General features: G+C 36.6%; 1 protein-coding gene across 1 annotated transcript; it reads right to left on the bottom strand.

Moving 5' to 3' along the window:
- Positions 1–2577: 2577 nt before the first annotated feature.
- LOC149148157 (putative ABC transporter C family member 15) lies at positions 2578–11705 on the bottom strand. Its single transcript, XM_089442092.1, is given in 14 exon segments — positions 2578–2892; positions 2996–3235; positions 3561–3624; positions 3769–4074; positions 4167–4381; positions 4492–4606; positions 4609–4776; positions 5054–5215; positions 5319–6020; positions 6166–6252; positions 6443–7992; positions 7995–8179; positions 10528–11149; positions 11258–11705. Coding segments are annotated over 14 exon segments (4956 nt in total). The 3' UTR covers positions 2578–2800.
- Between the last annotated feature and the right edge of the window lie 748 nt (positions 11706–12453).

Here is a 12453-nt window from a genome sequence, read left to right on the forward strand (position 1 = left end):
CTTTTGCAGATACGTATCACCTACATTTTGACCTTGAGGAAGTTTCTTATTCACACAAATTCAGGGTTATTTCTGTGTGGTTAACCTACACTATTTTGAGGGTAATTGAATGATGTTTGGAGCACAATATGTGGATTGATTTTGAATTCAACATTCTGTCTGCACAAGTGTGTCCTTCGATCTTGTACTTCAAACCCCTTAAGTTGTTCTACGTAGACTTCCTCTTTAAGCAAGCCATGTAAGAAGTCAATCCTAACCTCCATTTGGTGTAGGATCCATCCTTGAGAGACAACGAGAGAAATAATATATCGGATAGCTCATATTGAACAATAATACTCATAGCAACTAAGTACCTTTGATACCTATTTGGCTTCTTACTTTCACAGAATTTCCCTCTTGGAGCGATATGTCTTTCAGCATCTTCGAGCTAGAAAGATATTTTCCTTGAGGTATAGGTATCACTAGGTGGTGGATCAATGGGATCCATTAGGCCTTCAACATTAGGCATAGGTTCATCTGAAGGAGGTTCATCCTATTTTTCCACAACATCATCATTATTGTCCTTCCTTGGAGTGGGGAGATCTTCGGTCTTCCCAAGGGCAATATCTTCATCGAAGGTGACATCATGGCTAACTTCCACATCTCTTTGTCCAAGCACATAGATTCTATATGCCTTTGAATTCTCACTATAGCCCACAAATATACCTTTCTTCCCAGATGCTTCCAACTTGTTTCTTTTCTCTTTATACACATGAAAATACACAAGACATCCATATATTCTAAAATGAGAAACATCAGGTTTCTTACCAGTGAAAACTTCTTCAGGTGTCTTAAAATCCAGTTCTTGACTTGTGCCACACGTGTGAGAGAAAAGAGAGCCCAATAGTTGTATAAACCAATGGGAGTAGGAGAGAGAAGAATACGAGTGTTGATGATGATGCCAAATGAGTTGAGAGGTCATGGGTGAAGAGTCATGTCCATTGGGCTTCATGAGCCTCCATGATGATGTGGCCAACCTGAACAATTTGCACATGTGTGGGCATAAATTCAAAATCTCACACTTCTGCTTGTCCAAATGCGATGATTTTTATATCAATTTTGGTCTCTCTCATAAAGTGAAATTTAATGCAATCATCATCTCCATAAAATGAATTGTCCCAAGGTGGAATTTGGTCCTAGTTGCCAATTTTAACACTTTCGATCTTTCAATGGTCTTAAGTTCCAAATTTCACTCCACTAAAACCTAAACCCTTAGTAATGATGAGAAAGTTTTAAATGGGGGAGAAAGCATAGTATGAATTCTATAGAAAGTTTGGAATGATCCCTCATTACATTTTAATTGGCATGGAAAGAACATTAAACTAAGGAGATAACTCCCTATACTTTCATACAAAGGAGATAACTCCCTGTACTTTCATGGAATTGTTTTCAAAGTTTCAATTTTAATTTGAGAGCCACTCTTATAATCAATCACGTGCATTCTAAACTTTTCTTTTAAACAAGACACAACTTTTCATTTAAACAAGACAATTTATACTTTTCATTTAAAAAAGACACTTTATACTTTTGTGAGTCAGTGTTGAACTTTTATCATAGTGAATTTAAAACATTTAATGGAGTATGAAACTTTTTAAAAGAACATATTTAATTTTTGTGCCAAAAAAAATGTGTGCAAGTTCCTCCCATAGCTAAAGTGAAGTTTTAACTCTGATAAAAATGAAAATTTACCTCAACTAGGTGAATTAGAAGATTTTTTGAAGTTGATGTAGAATATCTTTTTTATATTGAAAATTTTAAATTAAAAAAAAAAAAAAACAAACAAACAAACAAACAAACAAACAAACAAACAAAACAAAACAAAACTTGTTAAACTGAATATTAGTTAAAACAACCACTCAAACCAATATTTTCATCATTATTCAAAAGAAAAGATTACAAATATATATATATATATATATATATATTGAAAAAATAATTAAATAAAAAATAAATTGCTTTTAAAGAACAAAAAGCCTATGTCTATTTTGTACATCTCTCATTTTTTCTTATATTTTTTTCCCTCTTTTGGGCATATTTGATGGTTAGATAGTAGAATTCTCAAATTCTTACTCATTGAAATATTAGGTAACTTTAAAAGTTTATAACTGCAAAATATTGTGAATAAAATTGAGTTGGTTCATTGCATGAAGGAAAAAAAACACATTAACAATTAGCCATCACTTATTATTAAGACCTGTAAATAACAAGACCTATGAACCTTGACAAGTATATCATAGCTTGTTTGGTAGAAATGAGAATAAAATGTTGATGTGAATTGGCATAGTATTACTACATATAGAGGTCAGAACTAAAATAGAAACAAAAAAATGCAGATGTGAAACTGCAAATAATAGAATCAAAGCAGGAAAAAAAAGACAAATTAGTTAGAGGCACCTTACATCCAACTACACTGCCTGTACAAATCCAAGTTGTCTGGAGTTCTCCAATATTACCTTGATTACCTTGTTGAAGTGATAAAAGTTACACAGGAAAAAGGGTAAACTCCATTTGTATATAACAAGTGAAAAATCATAACTGTCAAAGTCAGTGAAAGTCACTGATAGGAGTTATTGAACTCTTCTTAAGGACTTAAATATAGAATATTATCAGAAAATAATGAGCTTACATGGTAGCTCATAGTCTACTATATTGTATCTCTATATTGTACATTTATCCAGCTTGAGTTTTAGGGAAATGAAGATTTTTCTCCATTCTATTGTAAACCCAATATGACCAATGTCCAAATCTCTAGTTAAGATATCTATTGGATGGAGTACTCTGAAACAAGTTTTGCAAATGCAGAAAATTTGTTGCTGAGTAGTTTGGATGGAGTGTCATACTCAGCAATTTGTCCTGATTCAAAACAAATACAAAAGTAAGTAAAAAATGAAATGTGTCCAAAAAAATAGTAACTGTAACAAAACACTAGAAAATAAACAACTAAAAAATGTTATACCATCCTTTAATAGGAGAACCATATCACTCTCAATAACAGATGGAATCTGATGTGCTATAGTAATGACTGTGCAGGTAGAAAATTGGTGGCGAATTATGTGATGAATAAACCCATCAGTTGCAGTGTCAACTGAGGCAGTTGCCTCGGCAAGGACCAGTATCTGACTTTGTTTTAGTAGTGCCCGTCCCAAACAGACAAGCTAGCATTGACCCACACTCTAGTTTCCTCCATTCTCAGACACTGTACAACACAGACAAGCTGGCATTGACCCACACTCTAGTTTCCTCCATTCTCAGACACTGTACAAGACAGACAAGCTGGCATTGACCCACACTCCAGTTTCCTCCATTCTCAGACACTGTACAAGAGATCATTCCATTAAATTCGATTCTCAATTTTCATTCTAAAAAAAAGGGGTCCTACAGACCAGGTAGGTCTCAAGGACACCAAAAAATAAACAAAACATGAGCACTAAGATGGAAAGAAAATAGCAGAAATAGCTACTGTAAAAGGTTTTATTTTTCTCCTTCAGGACTTCCATTGAATGTGATAAAGGCACATAGACCTGAGGAATCAAGTTTCTTTTCTTTTGCTCGTACAATCTCACCAAGTTGGCACTTGTCCAAAGCCTGAAAGGACAAGCAAAATTGAAGTAGATTCATAAACAATAAACTTATAGCAAGATCCACAGGGAAATATCTATATTCTTCAAGGCAAGAATAATTGGCGCTAAAATTGATGCTAATGCTTATAGAATATGAAGCAGAACTAACCTCCCAAATCTCATCATCCAAGCAATCTTCGAGAGGATCCAAATTATTTCTTATAGTGCCTTCAAACATTGTTGGTTCTTGGGGAATAATGCTTAATTTGGATCTTAGGTCATGGAGGCCTATGGATGAGATGTCGACTCCATCAATGACAATTCTGCCCGTTGTTGGTTCCACAATGCGAAAAATGGATTGAATAAGAGTAGATTTTCCACTTCCTGTCCGCCCCACAACTCCCACCTTCGTGCCTCCAGGGAAAGTGCATGTAAGGCCTTTCAAGACAAGCGGAAGATGTGGTCCATAACGCACCTGATTGTATGGATCAAATTTATAGATGAACTGACATGCAAATTACTAGCATTGAATGCGTGAAAAAGAGTCTATTTGTATTGAGTTCTGACCTGCAAATCAGTTAGATCTATCGTTCCTCTAGATGGCCAGTTGGAGTTTGGTCTACAATTCTCTACAATCACTGGTGACTCACTGGGAATTCGTGAATACTGCATTATTCTCTCCGCTGACAACATGTTGGTCTTCACATAACAAAGGCACCATATTATCCATGCTTGTACCATGTTCAGACTTAGACTATATGTTACTGCCAACCCTGCAGTGCCTGTTAAGGTGCCATTTCGTTTACTTTCATATTTCATTATAAAGAATATGTCTAGTCTGCTGAGATCAGTTTAGGAAAAATAATTGTAAGCCAAGATAGTGCTTCTGTACCTACTTGGGCTAATAACACCAAAAATAATGCAAACACAAGATTTGACAGAAAATCCATCCGAATGCCAAGCCACTCATTGGCTCCAACATTGTGGAGACTAGGTCTCATATATATATATATATATCAATCAACTCGAGATTTCGTTCCATGAATCAAAATTCCTGGTCAAAACTTCTAATGGTGGCTGCTCCAGAGATTGATTCTCCAAAATGTTGTACGATTGGAGCTCTACAAACTGATGCCAGCCGAGCCAGTTCCCTAGCTGATGTTATGTAGTATTGTTGCATGCAAGGAAGGTCAGAGGAGTTACAAGAATTCTCTTATTACTATAAAAACCCAAAAGCATGGAAACAAAGAAATACAGATAAACTGTTGTCATGATAGAATCCTGATGGAACTTAATCTATTTGATAACATCCTTTTCAATCAGATTATGGGATCTACCTACAACAAACATTGAAGTAGAAATCAAACTCTCTTATCGCCAATTTATGTTCCTCTGAGAAAATTAAAATTTGCAAGCTCGTATTTATTATTATTGAGAAATACAGAGAATACTTGATACCATATACAACTTGCACCCACTGGTATAAACACAATGAAGACCTGCCAAGCAATATGAGACATGACTGCAATGATCCCCAAAAGTTGTATAAATGCAAAAGCCAATTCTCCTAGTTGAGAAGGAATCAATGTGTCCACTGCACTCTGATCAGTTGATGCCTGCCAAGAAACAGAGAGCTTGTTACTGATCCACTAGAATCAAATGATTTCCTCCTCTCTCAGGAAAGGTATTAGCCTATTAAAACAATAAATGTCAACTGACCCGATTCAGTATTCGCCCAGATGGAGTTGCATCAAAGAAGGACATTGGTGCACAAAATATACACCTGTGCAGAGTGCTAAAAAGCTGATTAGCAGTTTTAAGTCCAACCAATGAAAGAAGCATAGACCTCACAAGAACGCACAAGGAGCTGCTTAATGGCAAAGCAACATAAACCAGAATGAAAAGGGACTTTCTCATAGGGGAACTCTCATTTTCTTTTGTAGAGGCTTCCGATGTCATCCAGAGGTTACTACATATTTGAAGTAGCTGACTTATTATTTGGGCCAGTAGTATTAGAGGTATCAAAGTACCATTGTATGCAGCAGTAATGTAAGACCAGTGTACCGACATGCTTACCCTGCCTCTCTCTCTTTCTTATTCTTGTACAAGCTGTGAATTTTTATTCTCTTTATCCAATCTTTCTTTGTGGTTTTCTGGTTCAACCTCTTCCTCTACATCTATTGAGTTCTGAACACCGCACTGCTCCAGTGTGTCACTGGCAGTAACATTTTTCGCTACAGTTGTATTGCCAGGACATGAGATTTCAACAAATCTCTCTGATGTGTACACTTCAGATTTCTCCATAGCGGAAATAGCTTTCAAAGCTTTCTGATGTGCACCAACTAATTCCACAAAATCTATGCCTGATTGTAAGATGTCATCATATCTGCCAACCTGAGTAATTTCACCATCTCGCATTACCTGTGAAGAATATCATTTACATCAACAAAATATGGATCACTTATCTCCTCCTCTCAATAAATGATCAATAAGCCCACTGTCCCTTTACCAATTACATTGAAAGTTTTAATATCACTAGAGCAGGATGAAAGAAATTCAAACCTACCAGAATGATGTCAGCAGAGGGTAAAAACTCCACTTGATGAGTTACATAGACTAGAGTCTTTGAACCCAGAATACCAAGTATGCATTCCTATAACAAGCAAGTCCAATTTCTTAGATGTTTATGGACATGAATTTGCAGCGGCACAACCAGCAATGTATATTATCCAGACTGAACAATGAATTGCAGAGTGCTACTGTAGAGCTTCATCATTCCATCAAAACATTAAAACTAATTAATTCAGCAAACCTACAGTATGTAAAGGATAAGAGAAACATACTTGGAAAATATGTTTTCCGGTATGTGCATCCACAACACTAAAAGGGTCATCAAAAATATAAATGTCTACATGTTGATATAAAGCACGGGCAATCTGTATTCTCTGTTTTTGTCCACCACTCAAATTTAACCCTCTTTCTCCAATGTCTGTCTCGTCCCCATAAGGAAAAAGTTCAAGCTCTTTTTTCAATGCACAAGCATCAAGTACACTATTGTATCTAATAGTATCCATCTGCTTTCCAAAGAGAATAGCGTCTTTAATTTTCCCACTTTGTATCCAAGGAGACTGAGGGACATATGCTTTGGTACCACTTAAGCTAACAGAGCCTGATATTTTTGGTATTTCACCTAATATGCAGGATAAAAGGCTTGATTTTCCTGAACCAACAGTTCCACATACTGCAACCCTCATGCCTCTCTCTAGTTGGACATCTAAACCTCTTATAGTTGGACTAGAGGAATTGGGATTCCAAGAAAATATCCCTCCTTGGATTTGAATCGCGAAGTCTGTTGACTCCTTTGATACCTTTTCTACCCCATCGTGTTGCAGCTCTTCCTCCTGCAGAAAGGCCACAATGCGATCTATTGACACTTTAGTTTGAGCAATCTGAGGGATTAAGCCAGGAAGCATGCCCATAGCTCCCTGAAGTGTCCCATAGGTTGCAAGTGCAGAAAGAATTCTCCCTGCTGTCAAAGGCACTCCTATAAGCATACACGTACCAAAAGTTGCAACAATGATAAATATTGGTCCAACAGAGGAAACAAATGTTGTGATAGCTGATGCGTAAACATATTTTTGTAGCCAACTATATTCTGCCTGCCTCAAAATTTCTAGTTTCCAAAGAAATCTTGTCTCCCAAGCCTGCAATTTTAAGATCCTCATAATTTTTAATGTCTCCGATGTGGCCTTCATCCTTTTGTCTTTTTGTTCCATTATTCTCTCCTGAAATTTTGCTTGCAATTTTGCAAGTGGGAAATTTGGCAACATAACTGCAAATGAGGCTGCCAACCCTGAAAATGCTGCCAAGCCCAACGTCTGATATAGAATAATGAAGACCAGAACAAATTGAAGAGGGAAAATCCAAATACTATGCATATAGTAACAGAAACATGAAACATTTTGAACATCTACACTCGTGTAGTTGATAATCTCTCCGCTTGTATGCTTCTGTCTTGACTCACTGGAAAGCAACAAGCCCTTCCTGTATATAATAGTTGTCAATGCTGCTGTAACCCGTAAAGTTAACTGATGTTGTTTGAAAAACCCTTGTCGCTGTGACAAAGACTCTAATACCTTTGCCACAAAAAAAGCACAAGCTAGCACATAGCCTTGACTTTCAAACTGTTTCATTCCACCTAGAAACTGAACCAAGGCATTTATAAAACATGGACCTACATATGATGCACAAGTCTCCAGTGCTGCTAAGAATGCAGTCAAAAGTACTTCCTTCCGAAAAGATAGGAGTAAGGCTTTTGCTAATAAGCCTGTATCACCTTTGGCCTCTAGCTGAGCTCTGAATTTAGGGTATAATTGGCCTGTCCTGTCCGCCTCTGCAAAGGGCTTTTATGACCAACAGCAAGCAAAGGACTCATCCAAGAAAATGACAGCCGACTGAGAAGGTTGGTTGTTGCATAACTAGAGATTGCGTTAGTGTTTCCACATTTTTGGGGATTGTCTTTCAAGAGAGGTTCTAGAATGGTCTGTGAGGAGGACTCTACACCACTTCTGGCACAACAACTAGTATAACACAAAAGAATAAATTTCTTGCTTCATTCAGTGAAGAATGGTGATTCTATTGTGTGAAGATTGGTAATTTCGGGCAGCATATTCCCTTCTTCTTCTCGCAAATTTCTTTCTGTTCATTGTGTGAAGTAAATCCTCTTTCTGTTACACATTTTCATAAAAAATTAATCAAGTTACCTATTCTATGATTTCCTTACATATTTTCCTTTCGCAGCTTTCAATGCATTTGAATTTTGCTACAGTTATACCATTAACAACAACATTCCTCTTTATTTGGTAGCTAAGTTCAACGCCCTCCATTAAACTATGTTTTTGGTTTATAGATAGGAAATTTCATCTTTCCTGCATCACTGGAATATATTATTTCCAACATCTCACAGAACTAACGTTCTCCTTTTATCGATTCTCGATTTGTGTTGATTTTCTTTGTTTTATTTTTCTCTCAATCCAAGTATGTATGAAAGAAATTGATTGCTTGATTTGATTTTCCCCTTTATCGATCAACTCAATAATGTTACAAGAAATTCATTATTAAATGGGAATAATATTTTCTTATTTTATTCTGAAACAAATTTTATTAGTCCTAATTACTTATTAGTTCTAATTAATTGATTAATTAAAAACAATTATAAAATCATCTAAACAATGTTTTCATATTTTATTCTGAACATATTTTAATAGTCATAATTAATTAACTAATTACTTAAAAATAAATAACTATACAATGATCTAGTTACACTGTTTTGTTTAAAAATTTTCATAAAAATCTTGTCATTTGAGTGTGTACCTTAGATTTAAGCACAACAAATCTCATATTGAACAATTCAACTGTGTATTTGCAGCAGGGTTAACTCAGACAATTAAATTCCATATTTGTAATAATAATAATTCTTCTATATATTTTTAACATATTTGTTATGTACCTCGGTTCTTCGACTCTTCCATACAAGTTGTGATGCAAATTTATTGTGATGCAAATCTAGATTGGGAAAGGATGCAAATTTCAGACATCTTTTACATGTGATTATTCTTCACTAATTATGTCTTATAGCGTTTTCTTTACAACATCTGTTAAATTGCTAGTGTAAAGTTATGATAGTTATATCAAGTTATGATAGCTATATCATAAAAAATAGTAGAAGATAGAAAAGGAAAGTTATGATAGTTATATCAAGTTATGATAGCTATATCATAAAAAATAGTAGAAGATAGAAAAGGAAGTGGAAAGTGAGTCAAGGAAACGATAAGAAGCATGACTATCTATATGTTTAATTATTTTTACTACTGCATCCGGTCTACAGGGAAGAAAACATCTGGTCAGCCATCCGGTTGCAATCACTCTCCGCTATTTCTATCGTTCCTTTCTGTCAAAACTCCACTTGATGAGTTACATAGACTAGAGTCTTTGAACCCAGAATACCAAGTATGCATTCCTATAACAAGCAAGTCCAATTTCTTAGATGTTTATGGACATGAATTTGCAGCGACACAACCAGCAATGTATATTATCCAGACTGAACAATGAATTGCAGAGTGCTACTGTAGAGCTTCATCATTCCATCAAAACATTAAAACTAATTAATTCAGCAAACCCACAGTATGTAAAGGATAAGAGAAACATACTTGGAAAATATGTTTTCCGGTATGTGCATCCACAACACTAAAAGGGTCATCAAAAATATAAATGTCTACATGTTGATATAAAGCACGGGCAATCTGTATTCTCTGTTTTTGTCCACCACTCAAATTTAACCCTCTTTCTCCAATGTCTGTCTCGTCCCCATAAGGGGAAAGTTCAAGCTCTTTTTTCAATGCACAAGCATCAAGTACACTATTGTATCTAATAGTATCCATCTGTTTTCCAAAGAGAATAGTGTCTTTAATTTTCCCACTTTGTATCCAAGGAGACTGAGGGACATATGCTTTGGTACCACTTAAGCTAACAGAGCCTGATATTTTTGGTATTTCACCTAATATGCAGGATAAAAGGCTTGATTTTCCTGAACCAGCAGTTCCACATACTGCAACCCTCATGCCTCTCTCTAGTTGGACATCTAAACCTCTTATAGTTGGACTAGAGGAATCGGGATTCCAAGAAAATATCCCTCCTTGGATTTGAATCGCGAAATCTGTTGACTCCTTTGATACCTTTTCTACCCCATCGTGTTGCAGCTCTTCCTCCTGCAGAAAGGCCACAATGTGATACATTGACAGTTTAGTTTGAGCAATCTGAGGGATTAAGCCAGGAAGCATGCCCATAGCTCCCTGAAGTGTCCCATAGGTTGCGAGTGCAGAAAGAATTCTCCCTGCTGTCAAAGGCACTCCTAGAAGCATACACGTACCAAAAATTGCAACAATGATAAATATTGGTCAAACAGAGGAAACAGATGTTGTGATAGCTGATGCGTAAACATATTTTTGTCAACCGTTGAATGTCGAGGACGATGAAGAAAGCCTGCAGAATGAATGATAGACTCCACCACAACTGCAATAAAAGTGGAAACTTCTGTTTACCTTCTTTTCTGAAGGAGCGATGAACATAAGCTGACATTGTAACCCAAGTCAGAGCCTGGACAATATACTCGCCCACATTTTCAAAACCTTCAGGCCTCTCCTTCAGCCACCAATACACAGGGCTCCATATCCCAAGAACGCTATAGCATATACACAGAAAAATGCAACCACCTAAAGCCAGCTTTTGCATAATCCCCAGTTTAAACTTACTCGAAAAGCTGTTAAATGGAACAGGAGGTGTAGGAAGCCGAGGTGTGCGAAATTTACACCTTGTCCAACACAGTTCAAGGATGACAGAAACAAGAAAGAGCAAATTAAGCCCAATTGCAAGTGCATGTCGAAAGAACTGCCCTCCAAAAAGAGCTCTAAGTCCCTGCCACCCAACTGTTTCACCCATTTCCAGCCAGAGGGTATTGTTATTGTTGTTTGGTGCCCCTATGGCTTCCATGACTGCAAACAAATAATTTACTAACAATATCAACAAAGTTCCTTATCAGTATATCTACTTCAATGATAGACTCCACCACAACTGCAATAAAAGTGGAAACTTCTGTTTACCTTCTTTTCTGAAGGAGCGATGAACATAAGCTGACATTGTAACCCAAGTCAGAGCCTGGACAATATACTCGCCCACATTTTCAAAACCTTCAGGCCTCTCCTTCAGCCACCAATACACAGGGCTCCATATCCCAAGAACGCCATAGCATATACACAGAAAAATGCAACCACCTAAAGCCAGCTTTTGCATAATCCCCAGTTTAAACTTACTCGAAAAGCTGTTAAATGAAACAGGAGGTGTAGGTGGCCGAGGTGTGCGAAATTTACACCTTGTCCAACACAGTTCAAGGATGACAGAAACAAGAAAGAGCAAATTAAGCCCAATTGCAAGTGCATGTCGAAAGAACTGCCCTCCAAAAAGAGCTCTAAGTCCCTGCCACCCAACTGTTTCACCCATTTCCAGCCAGAGGGTATTGTTATTCTTGTTTAGTGCCCCTATGGCTTCCATGACTGCAAACAAATAATTTACTAACAATATCAACAAAGTGCCTTATCAGTATATCTACTTCAGTACCCACATGAAAAAGTGCCAACAGAGCTCTTGGTTACCATTACCATTTATAAATGCACATATATATTGGGCTTCATACAACAAGGATGTTGCAGTGCAAAAACCTTCTTGTTTACTGAATTAAATAATTCTAGAAGCAGCATAAACATAACTAGCACTGAGAGATGGTGAGATTGAATAACAGGGCAATAACTGATACTTGTATACTTGACATGCCTGGGTAGTTGGCTGCATGCGCTCTCCCTCTTTCATTCTGGTGGGCAAGATGCAAACATTTAAAAGAACAGAGAAATGGGTGTATCAATTGAATGCTTTGTTAAAATATTTATTTTATTTTAATTTTTAATAATTTCTCAAGCTCATCCTACTGTCAGCTCATTGACATTGCCAGAGCTTCGTCTCCAATGAACTGTCAGCTCATTGACATTGCCAGAGCTTCGTCTCCAATGTTCTTCTGGGTAACACATATCCAACCCAAATGAATTGCAAGCACATTCAGGTCAAGATCCAGAGCAAATGAGAAGTACATTCTATCCCGTAATGAATCACTGATCCACATTAACATGAAAAATAAATATTGAGGCATCCTGATTTTTTCTTTTTATATATCAACACACACAAGACCTTAGGTAGGAAGAAACAGTCAAACCTGAGGTGAAAAGTGGGTGGCTGGCTTGCTGAAACT

This window comes from Pinus tabuliformis, chromosome 9 (assembly GCF_031772625.1).
Source record: "Pinus tabuliformis cultivar Carrire ecotype Pingquan chromosome 9, CPIR1, whole genome shotgun sequence".
NCBI classification, from domain to species: Eukaryota; Viridiplantae; Streptophyta; class Pinopsida; order Pinales; family Pinaceae; genus Pinus; species Pinus tabuliformis.